General features: G+C 41.0%; 1 protein-coding gene across 2 annotated transcripts in view; it reads right to left on the reverse strand.

Annotated features, from left to right (window-relative positions):
- Positions 1–1,602: 1,602 nt before the first annotated feature.
- Positions 1,603–21,441, reverse strand: part of LOC105936511 (fibronectin type III domain-containing protein 5) — a 63,902-nt gene continuing 44,063 nt past the window's right edge. The window contains exons 2-7 of one of the 2 annotated variants that reach the window (XR_002429061.2): positions 19,434–19,549; positions 10,772–10,873; positions 8,058–8,160; positions 6,654–6,743; positions 6,400–6,540; positions 1,603–3,120 (exon numbers count right to left, since the gene is read on the reverse strand). Coding sequence is in view for 1 of the 2 variants with exons in the window: in XM_012877399.3 (XP_012732853.3) it covers positions 3,079–3,120; positions 6,400–6,566; positions 6,654–6,743; positions 8,058–8,160; positions 10,772–10,873; positions 19,434–19,549 (620 nt within the window). In the remaining variant the exon portion in view is untranslated. Of the gene's footprint in view, positions 3,121–6,399; positions 6,567–6,653; positions 6,744–8,057; positions 8,161–10,771; positions 10,874–19,433; positions 19,550–21,441 lie in introns of both variants that reach the window. The other variant, XM_012877399.3, reaches the window with a different exon arrangement.

Genomic DNA, 21,441 nt, shown 5'->3' on the forward strand with positions numbered 1-21,441 from the left:
AAATCCCAATAATTCAGAATCAGACAAAGAAATCCTGATGTTTCAAACCTTACTGCTGGTATTTTGTCTAAAAAAGGCTGCCAACAAACGCAGTGGTTGAACTTAGGTGCTCTCTGCTGGCTAAACGCAACATCTGCACAGGCTCCAGCGTCTTCACAAACTTTATAAAAAAGGTAGAATTAGTATGTTTGTCAGAAATATTTCCAATGTTTTTATTAACCTAATTTGACCATTTTTGCTTTGCAAGGTTGATTCTATACCCTCAATGCGAATTTTGGCATATATACATATATATATATATATGTATGTATATATATATATATGTATGTACGTATATATATATATATATATATATATATATATATATATATATATATATATATATATATATATATATATATGCATACATATCTATCTATCTATCTATCTATCTATCTATCTATCTATCTATCTATCTATCTATCTATCTATCTATCTATCTCTCTCTCTCTCTCTCTCTCTCTGTATATATATATATATATATATATATATATATATATATATATATATATAGACACATATGTATGTGTGTGTGTGTGTAAACAAATAAATAAAGCTGTAAACTGACCTCATTATTGTTTAGTCTCAAATCTGCCTTTTCCAGTGAAATACTTCTTTATAAGCTTTTAACGTTGTATTTTACTTCTTTAACCTATTTCAGTTGTTGTGTATTACTTTTTTGATTAGGATTTGTTGATTAATTCAGTTAAAAAACTGGGAATAGTATATTGTGTATTTAACCAGAGTGATATATATCAAGAGAGTATTTCTGGTGGATTTGATGAGCACGGTTTACCGCTAATGAAAATCCAGCACCCACTAAAGGAAAATTACAGTAAGTGGAAAGGAATAATTTGCTGGAAAAAAGGGATTATGGTTTATAACCTAATGAAAACACTATTCAGTTATGCAGATAATTATAATATTACATATGAGTAAAAAAAGCATAAGTATGTGTTATGTACATTGCTGACTTGACAGTTGTCCAGCAAAATTACTCCCTGTGGACACCCTCCACAGGGAGGCTTAACCATGAAAGGTCATTACTAAATGGCTGCTGCTCACATCGTGCTGTATCTGAACATAATAATGGAACATTTATCAGAAAAAGTGTGCAAGAAAAAGGTCCAAATTGGCATTTCACTTGTAAATAAAGGTCAAACTTTCACTTTATCTGAAAAGAATACTTTGTACCACCGGGCCACTGTCCAGTCCTTCTCATCATTAGCCAAGGTAAGACACTCCTGGCATTATGGTTCAGGAGGGGCTTAACGCAAGAAATGAGATATTTGTGCTCTATATCCTGCTCAGGTCTGTGGCTCTTGAAGAACCGACTCCAGCTGCAGTCCATATCTTATGAATCTCCTTCAGAGGCTTCAACAAGGTTTGCTTTGCAATCAACTCAAACCTGCGGCTAGTCCTGTGACTTCCTGTAACTGTTTCTTCCCCCCCAAAAAAGAAAGAAAAACAAAACAACCAACAAAGATTTTTACCACCTGTGACCTACCTGTCCCTAACCCTACCACCTGTACGACTTTGCCACAAATTAAAATCACAATATAGTTCAACAATAATTACGATTTAATTTGGACTTTTCTCTGCATTAACCACAAGCAACAAAAACGCCCTGTAGACACAGATGTTTGTAATCAAAGACTATTTAAAACAGGAAATATAACAGTTTTTATTCATCAGAATATTATTATTCAAGAGAATAGCTTTGTTGAGCTGGACATCAATTCTTGCTGAACATGAAGTGCAAATTGCAACCAACTAACAAATGTTAAACAGTTTGACCAGAACTTAATGCTGTGGTGAGATTCCTGAAAGGTTCTGGTAAAAACTATGATTATATAAACTCTAAAACACGTAATAAAATGATATTGTCTCACTGCTGCACCTCTCTTCCACTTTAAACATCTAACCGACACCTAAAGCATGCGTCTGATCCATTGTTACATAACCAAACATGTCATACCTTCGCCATTTGGAAATTGCATTTTTTTTTATATTGCAATTATATTGCAAATGTGATTAATTGTGCAGTCCTACCTGGAACCACAATCCATGAGACATAATGTCTGTTGGGTGACCTTCACTCAGCGTTTGGACTCACTGGGGTGCTTCATTCACTGCCTGACCACATACGCCCCCTGGTGGCCATTCTGGTTGTGCACATTTCTTGTAAATCGTAGCATTTACAGTACATACTGCATGTGGACCGGATTACATCCTTCTGAGCACTTCTTGGTTTTGGTCAACAAGTCAAATTTCTGTTTGTTTGAATGTCCAGTAAAGGGTTAATGTACATTGTCTTTGTTGGTCAGTTGTACACTTAGCTTGAGGTTTTATTTTTGCAGTTTGTGCAGCTTATATATTGCAAATTAGATGCTGTGATCATTCAGCTCAGAAAGGAAGTGTGCACTCCAAAACATTATTTCCAATTTAGCCTTGTAAAAATATTCCACACATAGTTCCTTCTCATGTATCAGCATTATACAGGGATATTAGACGCTTGTAGTCAAATATAAAAAGGTCAGGTAGGAAAAAAGTTATCCATCGCAAAAATATCTGAGCTTGATTTATTGAATCCATTTATGAAATATTTACAAAGTGAATTCACCACCATTACCGCAAAGATTACACTTAAAGTTAATCACCAACACCATTGATGTATGTAGATAGATAAACTATGATGAAAGCTGAACACTGAATCACTGATCATGAAGCAAGAGCTCAAATAATCATTGTCCTATTATTTTAACTGTGAGGAAGGAACAGCAGCATCAGTCCAGGAGAATTGGAGGAAATTGAGGCAAAGCAGTTTGAAAATATTCACATTGTTCTCTGACATCCCGAGGAAGGAAGTGTCAGGTTGAATCATTTTCTGCCACTAGAGGGGAGCATTGAGCCACTCCTACGTCTGCTCATGTTTTACAACAGTTTGGAGTCTTAGCCGCTGAGGCAGGTCTCTTTATTCCCTTCATCGGCTGTGATATTCCGGATGCAGCTCCTCCTGAGAAGAAACGACTCCGAACATCAGACTCTGATGATACTGATGGAGGACGAGGCTCGATGCAGCTGCAAGACAACAAGACGGAGCCAAGTGAAGACCCTGTGCTGCCAAACAACCAATACTAGACAAACACACACACGACAACGCTAGATGGCTGCTGATTCTCTACATATTTAACGGGCTTTTTCACTTCTTAAACATTTACAGACATTTACACCTATTCAACGATTTCAATCATGTCTAGATCAAAATCTCAAACACAGAGTCTTAATAATGCACTTTAAAATGTATGAAACCTTTATTCTGTGCAATTTACCCAACAGCAACTGTGATCAGGCCCAGATTTTTTTAATGTGGAGATTAGAAAATAAAAAGCTCACTGCTTTAGGTATGCGTCAGACGTTCCACTAGATTTTACTATGCAGCTCAAAAGGTATGAAATATGGCATCTGTGTGGAAGTGAAGCTGTTTCTTCCATTCTAAACTGTTTTGTTAGTATAAAGCCACCAGTGGCTGCACTGCACTCTTTTACGAGACAAAACTACTGAAAAGCTGTGGAATGACCTTCCCTTGGGCATTAGAAAGGCCTTTTCCCTTTCAGAAATGAAATCCCTTCTTAAAACGCGTCTCTTTTCTTTGGCTTTTAACACAATCTGAGATGCTGACTGTATTTTACTGCATTTTATTTTCTTAAATTATATTACTAATTTTATATACCATTCTGCTTATGGATTTATCAATCATCATTTGTATTTTATGATTGTGTATAGCACTTTGGTCCTGTGGGTGTTTAAAGTGTTTTATAAATATAATTTGTATGGTATGGTAAAACTCAAGCTCAGGTAAATTATCCCCTTTATTCCCTTTCAAAAAAATATCCAATTAATTATCACTAACGTTGAATATAGAATATCTTGGGAAATGATGCTTGAAATACATTTAAAGTACAAAGCAGCTCTTAGCTGACAGTTTTAGTTGAAATAAAATTTTAAAGAGGCCTTTTTCAGGCCCTGTCCACATTAACAACTCGGTACATTTTCAGAAACGATTAATAAAAATAATGTTTATCCACACGAGAGGACACAGCACTGCTGAAAATGCTGTAGCAAGTATGCCGGGCCAATTGGTGGTGCGTGACACTGGCACTAAACACGCAAAAAACACAAGGGCTGCGCAGATGACTCCTATGAAATAAAGACACAAACATTTACACACGTTCAGCAGGATCTTTATGTGGGTTGTAGAGCGAGCCCGTTAGAAAGTAGGAGTCCAAGGATGCTACTAACAGCCATAATAACACCAATGATTGCCTTATCATGAACGTAAGGCAGAATGCTGCCATGTTTGTAGTTATATGTGAGTGGGGTCTATGTGGGTTACAAAGAGGCAAAGCTATCGTGTCATCACATGTACACATGGAGAAACCACAGTTTTGAAAATGATCCACTCTGGGACCCTGTTTCAAATTAACGACTGTTTACGGTCTCTCAATATGCCGGATCCGCGTGGAAGCACAGCCTAAACAACTAAATACTTTTGCGGATACACCCAATCTGGTCTCCGTGTGGACGGGGCCTTTGTCTCACATCGGTGAAATCTCTGTCACCATACGGGGAGTGCTTGCGTTAACCGGCCAAATTTGGACTTCCTGGATAGGTGGTTCAGAATTAATTTTTTTCAAGCTTGTACTCTGCATAGATTACCAACTCTAAAATTGAGGAACTTCAAACATCCAGACCTGCACAAACAAGACCACTGTGTGCTGGCTGAAAAATGCTGACCCGAGTGTTTAAGGTAAAGAGCTGTATATCTGTGGATGCACCGTTCCACAGATCATGTGACACGCTGATGGCACACAAGTGCATTTCATTTCACTAGTTATGTGACTTTTCAAAGAATTTAATTTATACAACAGTAGCTCACTCTGGTTGCATACAAAGTTTTTATAAAGATTATCACATCCTGCTGGCATATTAGTTGTTATTGTGGTGTTTTATGCTTTGTTTTGTTTTTGCTCAAGTTGTTAGTAAATAAAGCCTTTCGTGTTTATTTACGATTTTTTTTTTTCTTCCTTTATTTACGATTTTATTTAACAGAAGTACGCACTGCGCATGCACAGCAGGGGTTAAAACAAGGAAGCAGCTAACGGCTATTAGCATCTACAGGCGAAACAATGAAGAATGTTCCAGGATCTAGTGCAAAAAAACACAAAAAAATATATGATTCCAACATGGAAAAGACTGGAATGTCGCTGGGAATACAGTATGACGTTGGTGTTCACTGAAGCTAAACCTGCCGAGGTTCAGATGTGACCACAGAGTTGACTGACGTCAGTAAATGTTCTGATATGAGGCTTTTAAAGTTGCTGTTAGACCATTTTATTTAATTAATAATGGTTGGTCTTTGATCATGCTGAGCTGCTGCTTTACTGTGAGGCATATCAGAGGGTCAGGCTCGATCTGGCATTATTTAATTTTGATTTATTTCTTAATCAAGCATTATGGTAGTTCTAATATACTGTCGCTAGATGGCGCCATGTCTGTTTATATATTTTAATTGCATCCGGTGCTAGGGCTATTTTTATCCACAAAAATGACCATCAAAATACTATCAAAATGGAGGCTTGGTGTATATAACCTTATTCTTATCATGACCAAACCGTTTTTGGCCTTTTTAAGCACATAATGTGGCTACATACCTTTAAAGGGAGTAGGTGATTTTTCCAGAAATGTTAGTAAGAAACGCCCAGGCCCGTTTTGAATGACTGAGCATGTGCAAGACCGTCTCACCTGCTCTTTGGGGGGGGGAAATCCCCCAAATCCACTCTGGTCTTATTTCTTTCTACCTTCCTCTTCTTCTCATAAACTTGTATGCGGTTTGCTTCTTGAGACTCTCAGCCATGTTCAAAGCATACGGTGAGAGCAGCGGAGCTACAATGAACGGCTAACCCTGAAGCTAACCGCTAAGCTAACCGGATACATAAACACTACAAGTGCACATACACGCACATTTACATCATGTCACAATGATTGGCGTGTGGGACAACAAATAGATAAGGTGATATCCCACAACTCCAATCTCTGTCTTTCGGACCCGTATGGCAGAAGCCATCTTTATCAAAAATGTGAAAACTGTTTTTTCTGTGAATCTATAGTCTATTTTTAGAATGCCATGTCATGTGTCCAGCAGGAGAATCTGCAGTCTAGGTAAGAGTTCAGATGTGGAACCGGGATTACTCAGGGATCTCTACTGTAGCTTCAGAGAGCTCCTTAAAGGCTAAGAGCAATGGTCATGTATCATAAAAAAAACAAGCAGAGGAAGAGGAATGCCAGAGAACGCCTCACCCTGCTGCTGTGGACGGCTCCGTTGTGGTAAATCGGTGAGCTGCCCGTCGAGCCGTTATAGTAGGGGGAACTGGCCTGGACCAGCGGCCTCTTGGCCTTCTCCTTGGTGCTGTTCGAGTCGTTGTCCTTGATGATGTCGTACTGTCGGCAGAAGAGGGCGATGACAGCTGATGGTGAACAGAGCAGAGGTTAAAACAAGCGATGGAAGGCCTCACCCACACGTTCATGTTTAAGTAGAAGCGGCGCAGACTGACCGGCCCACAGCAGCAGCACGGTGGTGATGATGAGCAGCTCTCCAGTCTGCAGGTGAGGAGTCATCCCCAGACCTTCCATCGCTGGTTCATCTGTGGACACGGCCAGTCAAACGTTGTAACATGCCGTCAGTCTCTAAGGGTACTGATGGTTGTCCTGATTGGTTCTCTATGTCTCAGGACTGAGACCCTAAAACCCTAAAAACACTGAATATCCCAAACAGAAAGACATGTCCTCAATGGACCATGGTGCTGGCAGCATCATGCTGTGGGGTTACTTTTCCTTTGGTGGAACTAGATTTTTGTAGTTACTTATTTTAATGGACCATAAAAAAAGAAAGTATTCTGAAACATGAGGATTTAGTAGCAATAATAATTTAGCTGTATTGATCAGAAAAACAAAACAAAACCCTTTTTTTTAGCAAGATCCTTTAGCAGTAGATTCAGTCCATTTTTTCAGACAACCTTTGATTTTAGAGATAGACGGAGAAGTCAACTGGTGACAGGAATCTGACACTTTTAGCTTAATCAGCCCTCACAAGCGATTGGTTAGTCAGATCGCCGCATTAAGCACTTCACAGTCAAGCTGGCAGCACTTTGGTAATAAGGTCCAACTGAGTGAATACGACCTGGTCAGCTAATTCTAACATATCAGAGAGATGTTTGAGAATTAACCAGGAGACGTGTATGAAATTATTTGAAAGGAAACTTTTTTCATCAATATGTGTTTTTAATTTTTTTTAGTTTTCATCAACACGTGAAGTAATTTTAGGCTGCTGGGGAGTGAGAGAGCGAGACTTTTAGCAGATAACAGGAAGGCTGAATGAAGTGGAGCAGTTTCATCCTATGTTGCGGAACATGCTGGATTTGGAAATGTTGGCAGCCTTTTGGGGATATCGCATAGTTCAGGTAAAAGCTTAGGAGACTGATATTTTGTTGGTTTTTAGTTAGTTACATTAGTTGGTTATTTAATATGCTAAAGCAACTTTGAAATGCCTATTCAGTAACCATTTAATCTGTTTTAAATGAGTGTTTTGCACCAACTCCTCCCACACTGTGCGACGTCGTCTTTGATCCGATTATAAACTAATAATTATTGTTTACTGCAGGAAGGCTAGTAAAAAGAATTCTGAATGCAGTTTTTTATATCTTCTTAGATCGTAGTTCTGAGGGAGAAATTAGAATGGGCTACGTTTAAAAAATCCCTGGTGGTCCAACTGGATCTCTGCTACAGTGGAAGCCAAATACAGCTAGGCAGTAAATGTGTGGAAGTTTGGAAAAGTCTGGAAATATCCTGTCCTAGAAATTTGTAATGATGTTTCTGTAAACACGGAGTTAAGTAAGAAATGGTATCATCCAGAGTTCCAGATCTCCACTTTTCATGGAACTAACTTCGTTTTTACTTACGGTGGTCAAGGACTCCGGCTAGATAATGGTCGGTTTTCTCCAGTGTCCTGAAGTGGATGGGGTGGCTGGGTTGGCTGTCCCCATGCAGGCCGACAGACTGCACCTACGCAGGGTTGGAGACGGGACATTGTTAGAGAAAAAGCCAAACAGGAGCTGAGGAGAGGATGGTATTATGTATGAAAGGGGCTCAGGAAGGGATTGGTTTTAATCCAGGATCGTAAACAACTGCTGGAAGACGGAGACAAGAAGTCAGAGTAGGAGGTAAAGCAGATATTTCAGCTAAAGACTTTTGTGTGGGCCAAATAATCCATTAAGAAAATCCAAAAAGGGCAAACGAAGAGGTTTTGAGATGTTTGTTATTTCCAAAAGCTGCCAGAGTTTTCCAATATTTATTCAGGCACAGAACTTCACCCTTTTCCGTGGAGCGAGTGGATCCTACAGCTACTGTCTTATTCAGGCCTTGGAAGTCATTAAAACTGGAGTTTTTACACTGTATGCCTTTCCTGATGCAACCAGGCATCGCACCCGGGCCCCTAGTATAAAAGACGTGGACTTAGCCTGCTACAACACAGAGCGACAGTTTCCATGGAGTGATTTTAGAAAAAAAAGAGTGGTTGGAGTCCAAACCATTCTGGTTCTTCATTCCACATAATTTGTCCAAACTCCCCTGAGACCCTCCGGATCCTCCGCAGCACATCCTCCTGATGGCGAGAACATTCCAACCTGCAGCTGAAGGACCGTCGGAGTCGCTCTGCCAAGCTGTAACAGATCCCTAGGATCTTTAACGATAATGGAGCCATGATGGAACGCTCAGAGCTCTCAGCTGCAGCTTGATTTAAACTTTCGGCAGTAAAAACTAATGAAGAAGCACCACAGAGACAGTTAATTCAACACCCCTAGTTAATTAGAGCCAGTTAGGAAAATGAAAAGCACTTCATCAGCTAATAAATCCTCATATTCACGGTTTTTAAGGCATTGTTCTCATCTTAAGATATTCTGCAGTGAAAACACCTGGATAATAATCATCTGGCCAGGCACTTCAAAAATGATCCTGTTTATTCAAATCAAATGATACATGAAGAAACCAAGTGGCTTCAATAAGCGGTTATAAAATGTTGATCAATGACAAAAGGGCCAACAATATTCTCCTCTCACTTTTTTGGGATTAGGGTTAACCCTAACCCTACCCCTAACATTTGTAAATCAGAATGTCAGAAAATCAGTTCTGATATTGCAAAAACCAAAACAAATGAAACAGTCTGTAAATGTAATAAATATCCCACTGACTGAGCCACAAGTAAAGATAAAGAATGAACTAGATTTTTATATAAAATAAATAAATATCTCTATGGTAACCAGCTCTAACTGTTCTTTTACTATATTACAGAAGTAATATGAGGTCTTTAAAATAACTAAATGTATACAACTGTATCAAAATGTACTTCAGAGCTAGTTTAAATTTTAGAGGACATGAGTATGGTGCTGCTCTCTGGTAGCTCAGACAGGCTGAGTGGGCTTTGGATCAGCCTGGACAGAGGACAGGGTTCAGTCTGAATGAAGGAAGTACTGGAAGTCTCACCATATTAAAACACTGGAAAAGTACAAAAAAATAAATAAAAAAAGCCCGCTATGTGAGTCACGCACCTGCCTAACGACATGGGGGGTGTCTTATTGTTGTTATTATTATCATTATTAATAATGATACTACTGGCGTCCCGTACAGGTTATTTATACAACCACTGGTAGCAATCCCTTGCCACTGTCACCGTCTCCAGGCTTGCAGTTATGATAGTCTCTCTATAAAGGTTGCTTTATGCTTGACGCATGTACCATCCGCGTGGAAATGAGATGTGCGGACGCAATGTCTGCAGTATTTATGCTCCATGCAGCTCTTCTTCTGAATTAGCACGTTTCTCCAACACACTAGAGGGCAGCGTTGCGGTCCTATGCTAATCGTGAGTGGTGAGTTCCGGCCTCCCAGGCAAAACAAACACACCGTAGCCTCTTACTTCCTTCCAAGAGTGACTGCGATTTCTGTCCAGGAATTGTTAACAATTTGGTGATCACGGTGATCCTTTAAACTTCTCTCTGACTAAATATCTTGCCAAGCTTAGGCCCCTGACTTGCCCTGGTCTCCGGGCCCCCCGGAGTGGGATTCCATGCTCTCTAAACAGCCTCCAGGCCTGCCTGTCTTGCTGGTTGTTCGTCTTATCACAACATTCTTTATCCGCAGTGGGTAGCGCTGTTGCCTTGCAGCAAGAAGGTCCTGGGTTCATGTCCAACCATGGACCTTTCTGCCATGGAGTTTGCATGTTCTCCCTGTGCATGCGTGGGTTCTCTCCGGGTACTCCGACTTCCTCCCACAGTCCAAAAACATGACTGTTAGGTTAACTGGCCTCTCTAAATTCTCCTTAGGTGTGAATGGTTGTTTGTCCTGTTTGTCTCTGTGTTGCCCTGTGACAGACTGGCGACCTGTCCAGGTGTACCCCGCCTCTCGACCACTGACAGCTGGAGATAGGCACCAGCACCCCTCATCACCCCAATAGGGATAAGCATGTTGGAAAATGGATGGATGGACGACCTTTAATTTCTGCATTACAAGAACTTGACTTTTTTATTGTTCATGCTGATTTGAGCTGATGGACTGACTTTTAGAGAATACCAGACATATTTAATCTAAAATCGTATAGACGCTGAGGGAGCGCTTGCTTCACCTGGACGCTGTAGTATGTATTCTCGCCCAGATCCCACAGGACACACGAACGGCTGGACGTGTTCACCTCCCGGATGGAGCGCTGCATCAGGCCATCCTGCCTCTGCAGGTGAAGAAAACAAATAAAAAACATAAACATGCAGCTAAATCTTTCTTTACTTCCATGAATATTTTTTTTTGTTGTAAATTGAGCTGAAAAAAAACAATTGGGGAAGGAATCGATCTACTTTTACCTTCTACCATTTCAACTGTCCCATTATACATGGTGTTCAGGGCCTCTAATAAGGCATGGACAAGACAATTTTCAGCTCAACTAGCAAACATTAGATCAGGCTTTCAGGAATCCAATTTCCTTATCTTTCTGGTCGATTGAACATGTCACACTTGAGCACATTTCTGATGGGGAAGATTTTCCTGAGTGAGGAAGACTCAGATGTAGTCATGCATAAGAGCCATTGAAGATGCAGAGGAAGAATATAAGGCTGCCAGGAGATCAAATCAGGAGTCCTGGCATGAACTAGCTCACTAGGCCATCAGTATTCCATTAGATCAAGCCCTGATGTTGGTTAACGAAGCCGTGCGTTTGTGTTTTGTATTGATGTAGCGTTTGATCTCAGGTGATTGACTTGCATCTGTTTTCTGTGCATAACATGAGCAAATAAAGATGCTCCAAGTCACACATTCACCATAATCTTTCAATAAGTGGTTTTCTGCATTAGACCTGCCATGAACTAGAAACTGCTGGAACACTAGTGTCAGTCAGTCTCCACAGAAAGCCAGTTTTTTTTTTTTTTTTTTACTAAAATGAAGCATTTACTCCAAAATTGACACCAGATTTGATCGAAATTACCAGCTGCCTACATGGACAAAGTAAAATGTGCTCTGGAAAAAAAACAAAAACAAACAAATAAACACGGTCAGACTAGACAAAGATTGCATTTTATGGTCATAGTGACAAAGAATAATGCTTGGAGGACTCAAGGTAAGGCTTTCAAGAACACTGAATAGCATGATGGTGGCCAAAGACAACAAGAAATCAGCAGGCGCGTGGCGGAACTAATAATATTTAAAGGAGCCAACTTCAGAAATAAACATGAATGGAAAATTGATGTTGAAAACACAGGTGAGTGGGATCAACAAATGAACACAACATCCAAGCGACACTAATCGGTTCATTTCTCTCCTTTGATCACTACGTCACACCTAGCAACGGGGTCAACCACACCTCCCCACTAAGACAGGAATTTCTGTCATCTTGGTACTCTGAGTCGCTCTCGGCAGCGATGTGAAACACACTGAAGGCAGGAATGTTTAGGCTGAGATGGGAGCGCTCTGAGAAGACTCTGACAATCTTTGTGAATACAGACACTAAGCGGTTTCCTTCACCTGGTAAGAGCCAGACTGAATGGTATCAGAACCCTGTTGGTGAACTAAAGCATGTGGTCAGAGTGGAACTTGCTAAGCAATATTTGACCAAATATCAGGGGGAGTGGACGTATATATTTCCCTTTGGTATTAATGAAGTATTTTTGACTATCCTGCCATGCTTGGTAATGGCGGCATTATGTTGACAAGCTCTTTTGTTTCCACAGATACATATGCAGTACAAAGTGGTTTGGGTAAAAAAAAAACTCCTTTCTTGAACAGATTATGAGAAAGTCTGGTTGCTTGGAAGGAGAACATGAAAAAAAAAAGCAGGACAGAACTTTTGCAGCAGTCAAGAAACTAAACTATTTCCAGCTTAGTAAGCACTGAAACTGAACAAAGTGCTTGTTCATGAAACATTTAACCTGACTGCTAGGTAAGCAGACCGTGGATCTTCATAAACTCCGTCCTTTACTGATTAAAAGTTTCTTAATATCAGGCCAGCAGAAAGTTCACTTTCCCCATCAAATAAATGTGTCTGCAGAGAAGTAAAAGGCGAGGAAAAGTCAATAAATAAAACGGCTGACAGGAAGCTCGAGGCTCTCCAGATGTCTGAATCAGACCGTCCTCTGCTCCTCTGGCAGCGTTGCAGGCGACACATCAGCGAACGAGGTTTTATTATCTCAGGGCTCAGAGACTTCACGACGTACTGTATATTAGGAGGACTTAAAAAGGTTTGTAAATCAGTGAGCCTCCAACAAGGTCTGACTTCAGAGAAAGGAAAGAATGTTATTTAAGAGAAAGCAGCAGATCTACTCTACAAAGTGCAGATGGATTATAATAGAAGTTTCTCTCTATATGTCAGAAAGATGAATAAACAATGGAATAATGAATACAGGTGCATATCATCAAGTTATTATTTTTTCAGTCACTCAGTGCAAAAAAGACAAACTCCTATTTAGATTCATCACACACAGATTGAGATCGACCAGTTAACGAATGTCCAACATTCAGTTTCTCAGAAAATGTTGCATAAGACTGAAATAAAAGGATCATCTGGAAGACTGCTGACTGGGGAAGCCACAAAAAGGCATCACTAAAGAAGCTAGATGTTCACAGCGTGATGTGTTGATGGGAAGTTTAGTGGAAGGAAAAACTGGCATAGGAATTCTTGAGTTTTTGGTAATCCACAATGCAGAGGTTACAACTTAAGTTAGTGCTGTAAGAAACCCCAAACACAGACTCCTGAACCAGAGACAAGATCAGAATGTTCTAATCCGGGTTAAGGAAGAAACTCCACAGAGAATCCACATTGTTGAGAGAAAAATGAGAGACAAGAAGGGCTAAACATCGCAGACAAGCAGAAGGTCACCTCTAAAGCTACCTGGGATTCCTGAACACCTCAGAAGATCTCCAGCCAGGTTGCCTTCAAGGCACGATGCTTTGCTGGAGGTATTCATGTAAAAGAAAACCTGACTAAGTATTGAGTGCTTACACTGTGCAGGATTGTACATGGACATCATTATCACCAGGCCGACATCACACAAGTCAGCAGTCATTCCCATGATATGTTAGAATTTACCAAAACACCAAAATTTGGGGTTTGACTAGCTGAACGCCATAAATGCCACTTTTTCCTTCCACCAAACTTTCTTGCAATATGTTTAAAGAAAGAACTGCCTGCAAATAAAATAATGAATCTGTGCATTAAATGAGTTTCACTTTTCAAATAGAATTTCTGAAATGACCTTTTAATGATATTCAAGTTTATTCAGGTGACTCTCTACAATCAACAACATATAAAGTAATATGCCATTTTTTTCAAAACAACAACCATAATATGTATCATCGGACGCTTGACGCCCCAATTATGCTGTGTCCCTGGAGTGTTATTAGCTTTAAACACTTGAAGCGTTCAGGAAATGATTTAACAAGACCTTCAAGCTCTTTCCGAGACGGAATAAAACAACCTCCCACCTGCGGCTGATAACAACTCATCTACTGGAGCCACAGTGGTAAAAATAAACTTAAAGTAGTTTTTATTTATAGCTCAGATGCTAGAGAAGAGGTTGGATCTTCAGTAGGTCTGCAGGTAAACACAAAGTTTGGTTAGGAAACAGCAAGATGAACACGTCTCTCTCTCTCTCTCCCTCTTCCAAGCCTGCAGCACAGGTTTATTTGACAAACATCGGCCTTCTGATAGCTCGGGATGTAAAAACAAGATTCACCGGGAGTCTGAAACTGGGTTACGTCCTGTTGGAGCGCCCCTGTGTGAATCTCGCCAGCCGGCGCTGTGGGATTTAGAGCTGCTTCAGACGAGCGAAGCAACTGCTCGTCAGAGATTGTTCCCTTCGCCCTGCCTCTCCTTCACAAACAGGAGGCTCAGCTCCGCACTGACTCGCAGAGTGGAGTAATCTCATAAAGCGGCCTATCTGTGGCTCCTAATTAAACCGCCAAACATACAGCAACCACCACGTTGCTTTGTTTTCAAGGCATAGTTTGTTGCTTGCACACAATAAAAAGGGGGGTTGATTGACAGAGCGGCATTTTATATAACTGCAGCTTTGCTCCTTTGTAGCGCCCCCCCACCCGATCCTGATGACTAACAGCAGAAGAAAAGAGCCGGGAACATAAAACCTGCTCCTACCTGCTCTCATCACCTCTCTTCCATTAATATTTGAGTAGAGCTTTTACATAAGAGCCCTCTAAGGTGATGGCAGGAGATGTTTTACATCCCTTTTTAGTGTTTTCTTCAAAACACCTCTGGGAAGCTTTGACAAAAAGCATGAAAAAAAAAAAAAAAACAATGTTTGGCATGGAAGCCGCCGTAGATGTTGTTCCTGTAGGAACGAGTCCGAGCCAAATCATTACCACTAATGGAGACGGCCTGAACTCAGAACTCAGCTAGTGTTTGATTCCCTCTCTGCCAAAGACTGTAGGTGGTAAAAACGGATGAAAATGAGACGAGCTGAGTTAGCGGGAGAGGCAGGACCAAGAAAATGGGGTGATATAACAGAAGAATCAATGTGAGGATCCATTTAGGAGTGCATTTGCGAGGTGGCAAACAGAAAAACTGCCTTGCAGCTCCATTTCTTTAGATAAACTAAAGCTCGGATTGGTCCAGGTCTAAATCTATGGTTAAATGGTAGGATACTGAAGAATGAGAACTGCCAACTTATATTAGAGCATGGCAGAGGTCCTATCGTGATGTGGGGATATTTGCTATCTCAGAACGTTTGTGGAAAAAACAAAAAAGCAAAAAGAAACACTATAGAGGCTAAGCCGACGCTTAAAACCACTGGAGTGTTTTTAAATCCTATGGTTGACACGCATTTGCCGGGGTGAGATGGTAAATAGGAAATGTCCAGACGCTGTTCTTGCAGTTAAAAAAGGCACAGAGAAAACCACAGTTTTAGCGGCACTCTATCACCAGGATCATAGCTGCAGAGTTTTGAACTGATTGGAGCCTCTGAGGAAACCCAAAATAAGGACAAGGATCAGAGCACGGCAGCAGCTGAATCTGGAGGAGGCAAAGGTGTGGTTTAGTTTACCTGTATCTGGTAGGGTGAGAGTGGGCCACATTTTGGCACTGTTATGGAGGTGATAAAAGGAGCTCTTGCAGAGTTGACATGAGGTTTCAACGGTGAGGAGGGAGACCACAGCAGCTCTAGGTTTAGTAACCCGCTGGGAGAGGGGAATGTCGTGACCAGAGAAATGATGCTGGTTATAGGAGATGACTACGTGGGTTTTTGAGCAGTGGTCTCATCATGACTTTTTTTTTAAAGCAGGAGGGACATGACCAGCTGGGAAGGAGTGGTTTATAACCACAGGGATAAATGGGGCCAAAAGCCCAAAGTGGTTGGGAAAGAGAGTGGTCTATGATGCAAGATTTATTTGTGACTGACTGGGCATTAAAAAGTTCAATTTTGATGTCTGATGGGTCAGTCAGTACTCTTACTGGACGTAATGGACTGAATTCCACTCCCCGTTTCCAAGCTGGCTTCACTGACCACAGAGTTGGAGTAAACAAACATTCAATGGCGGCTCCTTCGGACATATCGGAGTCAACAAGGAAGTCCAAGTTCTTTACTAACTTCAATGCATGACGGTGTCATCAAGTGGCTGGGCCCATCAGCTGCTTGGCAGAGTACTTCAAAGTGGTGATGCTCTTAGTCTCCGATTGCCAAGACGAGCCCCTCGTGAGAAAACGCCATGGTGAAAAAGATCCAGGCTTCCCTGCGGTAGGAGTACCATGTCTTTCATCGTAGCAATGAGCAGATCCTTGTTGACCAGGCTGCGTGTTGATTGCAGCTACCTGGTAAGCAGCAAATCCTGAGGAGCAGCGTCAGCCCACCTTTATGTAGACGTTAACCTTAGCCTCTGTGACCTCTTCATCTACATCAGCTGCTAAGTCTTTGGGAGAGGATAAGCTTGTTGAAGAACCAAGTCAAACGTCAGGGGTAACATCCAAATCAAACAGCACTCTTAAATCTCTGGGAAATCCAGCTACAATCTTTCGGGGTCCTCTAAGAAACTAAAGCAGACCAGTTTCAAAAAGCAACTTTGTTTACTGGTGAGAGAATCAAAGTTATAACTAAAAGAAGATAGTATCTATGGTAAGGCACGGCGCAGGTTTTACAGCTCGTGCCTCTGATATATTTGAACAATACTCCGTATTTCATAGTGTTACCTGGACTGGTCCTGGACTGGTCCAAACTGATTCAAAAGACATTAAACAGCCTTGCAAGACAAGATTATGTGAAGATGAACAGCCAAGCAATAGTAAAGCACAGTAGTGTTCCTATTATGATGGGGGACTGCTTTGCCTGCATCTGTTCATGAATGATAGTCAATTGTTTGGCAAAATGATAACAAGGTTTCCTTTTTATTGACCCAGTGAAGTGAGGTTAGCTTAAGACACTAAACAGCATTCTTTTAAGAGAAACCAGCTGCTCCAAACTGACTTGTGCAACAAATCTAAGCTTTAATGGCAAAAACAAATAATTGCTTTACCTATTAAGAGTCACACTTCTTTGAACTCGTATTTTGAACATCAGAAAGGATAGATGGACCACCACAATTGGAGGCTTATAGCGAGCCAGGTTGAGCATGTATTCTGCAGGAGCATGCTGTAAGCCAGGAGGAGCTGTAAGCCAGTTCCCTACTCCTGTAAGCCAGGAGTGGGGAACCTCCAGCCTTCAGGCCATATGCAGACCTCAGAACCTGTTTTTTGGCTCGGCACAAGATCTTTGAAGCAAATAAATAAAGATAGCTAAAGCTCAGTGGAGAAAATACCATGGTGAAGGGTATTTCTGCAATAAGAGCATTAGTAATGCATATTTCTGAGTCAGAATCAGGGTCAGCAAACATAACATGAGTGGTCATGCGTCAGTGTGGGATGAGAGATAGACAGACAGGTGTCAAACAAGGCAACAGCAAAAAAAGAAAAAAGAAAGAAAAGTGGACATTATGACGATGAGCAATGTTTTGTGGTGCATAAATGAATAACTCAGAGGTGCAGAAGGAGTTTAAGGAATGCATCTTTTCTGCTACAGAGCTACTTAGCTCCTGACAAAGCAAAGTTACTTGAAAGCATCAGTTGGTCTAGAACAGTTGCAGACAGGATTACTGATAAGGCAAATTATATTCAGAAAACACACAGTGCCAGAGATTTCAAGCATTTTTCCCTTGCCTGTGACGAGACAAAACATATCAGCAATACTGCACTGCTAGCTGTTTTTGTACGAGGAGTCACAGCAGACTTTGATGCTACTGTCTTTGCTAGCTATGCACGAAAAAAGCAAAGAGGAAGATCAGTTCCGTCAAGTTGTCCAACTCATGAACAAATCTGAGCTGCCGTTTGAGAAGCAGAGCGGCCGTGAAACAGATGGAGCACCAGCGATGGATGGTGCGCTAAAGGGATTGGCTGCATTCATTAAAAATGAAATGAGCCGCCTCGGTCTCCATTCTGGTGATTTAGTTATATGTCACTGCCTCGTGCATCAAGACAATCTGTGCGCTCCTTCCCTGAAGATGACCAACACAATGACAACTGCCGTTTCAGTTGTAGACGTCAACAAAAGCAGAGGGCTAACCAGCTGGCAGCCCAGCGAGCTGCACATTGAGCTGGAGTCAGGGTATGGAGATCTGATGTGCTGTTGTGAACCGCGATGGCTGAGATGTCCAAACGTGCTTAAAAGGTTCCTTTGTCTGAGGGAAGAAGTCAGGCAGTTTCTGGAGATTAAGGGGAAACATGCGATGGAGATCAATGAAAGCTCTGTGGTCTGGCTTTTAATGGTGGACAGAACCAAGCACCCGTTAGAACTGAACCTCAAGCTGCAAGAATCCATCCTGCTTCTCAGATCTCTGCTATCTTTAAGAGCAAAGGATAAGTGAATACCCTGCTGAGGGTGCAAAACTAATCCAGGGATTTGATGAATGATTTCATGAAATTTAAATCCAACAAAAGGAATTCAACATGCTTGTGACGCCATTTAATGTGGAACCATCTGAAAATACATACACAACAACTGATATCTTGGTCTTGTGAATTCCTAATCATCGCATCATAAGGGCTTACAAATTGAGTGTGGCCCTCAGGAGACGTTCGATACATTGACCTAGCCTCCACGAGAGAAAATAGTTCCCTACTCCTGCTTTAAACCTGAGCCACTCAGACTGGCTTTCCTTCCTTAATCAATGGGGACTTTAGTACTTTATTAAAGAACTTAACCAAACATTCCAACCTTTTTAAACTGGTTTTATGAAGCAGTTAATGGTCTCCTGAGTATATCTTCTGGGCTCAAACCTGCTTCCTGACAACTGCACTTCAGTTTTTCTTTCTAATTGGATGATTAGAAAGTTCTGCATTTGGCTGTAAAAGTTTTAATTAAGAGATTTGTTTTTTATTATTTCTTCCAGTAACCGACGTGGACCCACAGCCAGCCCTGACTTCCACAAGCCTTTTAACGATTGAAATGTTTATGAGCAAAACCCCCTGAGATGTTTCCAAACCTCTCAAAGTGTTTCTGAGCAGACTGCTGGATGCCTGCAGGGCTAATAAATGACGCAGCGTTTTAAAGGTCCTGCAGACAAAACAGAGAATAATCCAGGGACAGAGGCGATCACAAAGAAATCTATAATTCATTTTTGGAGGGGCTGCTTTAGCCCTTAGTGTGGCAGCACTCCAAGTTTTCCTTCAGTTACAGTTTGGACCCCTGCAAAATGAATTGACCTGAGAGGAGACGGGGTTGGATGAGGCTCTAATGCAACACAGAGGAGACGGAGAAGCACAGTACCTGCTGAGAGATGGCATAGCCGATCACAGTGTCACCCTGAGGGACGTTCCAGGTCACCATGGCCGAGCGCGCCGTCAGCTGGGTCACCGAGACGTTCTCAGGCGCCGCTGGCACAGCTGCCAACACAGACACACACACATGCACCGTCAGGACGGTCAGAGACAGGGACGCAGTTGAGCTGAGGCTGCTTTTTATCGATGGGGCTCTTTGCAGGGATCCATCGGGGGTGACAGAGAAACACTCATTCTAAAATGTCCCAAAGGTGACTGATGGGGCAAAAATCAGCTGTCGAAAGCAAGAAAGTAAAAGAAGCACTGGAAAAAATAAAAAGTAGAAAAGTTACAGTCAAAAAATTTATTATTCATGCATGACAAAATAGATCGAGACTTTGTTTCCAAATCAATTTCTGTACTGTCTTCTTTTGTTAGCAATTACCTCCAAAGAAAAGAGTTCAGCCATCAGGGGTTTGCATCAAATATGAATTAAAGCAGAAAAGTTCTGCAGATAACATTTATGGGATCGTCAAGAACTTTAAAAGTGAGATGTTCAGCCCCAATGAAGAGGGCTTCAAGATTAGCTCAGACCCAACTGCTGCAAAGGTTGAACAAGCTCTGCACTGGTAGCAACACAGTTTGATATAAGGAATCACGCGTGACCTGACACAAAACTGTGACAGCGAGTGCTGGTAAATGTGATAACACCAATGCACAGCTTGCTAGACGGCCTTTTGATGAGAATAAAAAAGAAGCAACAACGACACACGGAAATTCTGCAGGAAGTACCGGCACAGACAGTAGAAGACTGATACAAAGGGATCTCCTCCAATCACTCCTCTGTCTGATTCTTTTGTACTTTAGGAAATCCAAATGTCTGGAGAACAAAAGGGGAGAGCTAGGAGAAGGCTTCCTGACTGGCATGAATAAAAAGGAGTAATAATGCCCTCCTACAGCAATATCTTCTAAAACTCCTTTAGACTCAAATCCTTATTTGCAGAGTAACGAGAGTTTCCTTAATCCCTGTTTTCATAACTGATTCAAAAATGATTTTCTTTAAATTCTCCATTGGTGAATTGATTAGAAATAAATCAAACTGAGATTTGCGGCCGATTTCTGAACTTTGACCTGCCTTTCACTATTTTCTTCTGATACAGATTTCTCTTTGAGAGATAATAAATTAAAACATTAAAATTGTACTGAAAAGTGAAAATATGCATTTTTAGCTTTCATTAAAGGAACAATAAATAATAACGACAACTAGTGGTTAAAATAAGAACAACACATCTCATGGACACCCGCCATTTACTCAACAGTCCGGTGAGTAAATGGCGGGTATACAGTGTTGTACTCTGTTCTGTTTGTCATGATTTTTCTTTGATGAACCCAGAATACACACCACACACATGTTTCTGGTCTGCTTCTCTTACTGGATTCCACGTTAGCAGGCTGCTGCTCTTTTGCCAAAATAAAATACTAAATGCTCTGTTTTGAGAACCCTGGGAACTCTCATGTGATTGGCTCAAGAACCAGGAAGTAAACACGGTCTACACTGCGAAATGAAGTAGTTCTGGACTGTACCTCTAGGTTTGAAAGGAGAAAAACTTAACTAAGACATTGTTGATGGAGAGAATCAATTGTTTATAGGGAATGCTACTTTTATTCCAGGTGACAAATGAGAATGATTTAGCTTTACTTTACAATAAATATCTTACTTATTGCTCCTTTATTAATTGTTAATCATCATAAAGCAAAAGCAACATCACACGGTATCCTGATAAAACATGAGTTTATTCTCACTTATCTTAAAACACCAGTCTCTGTATGTATCCCATATAGAATGTAGCTCCTTACCTTAACTCTCAGATTTCGAAAAGGCAGCAATTTCCTAAATCTTAATCCAAGATGCTCTATAACAAGATTTGAAGGCTTAAAAGTAAAAAAAATTAAAAATTCAAGAAGAGCCTTCACACAGAAGAGTGTTTTCAGCGCTGGGAGTCTTTAGTATCGGGACA

The sequence above is a fragment of the Fundulus heteroclitus genome, chromosome 24 (genome assembly GCF_011125445.2).
Source record: "Fundulus heteroclitus isolate FHET01 chromosome 24, MU-UCD_Fhet_4.1, whole genome shotgun sequence".
Classification (NCBI taxonomy): domain Eukaryota; kingdom Metazoa; phylum Chordata; class Actinopteri; order Cyprinodontiformes; family Fundulidae; genus Fundulus; species Fundulus heteroclitus.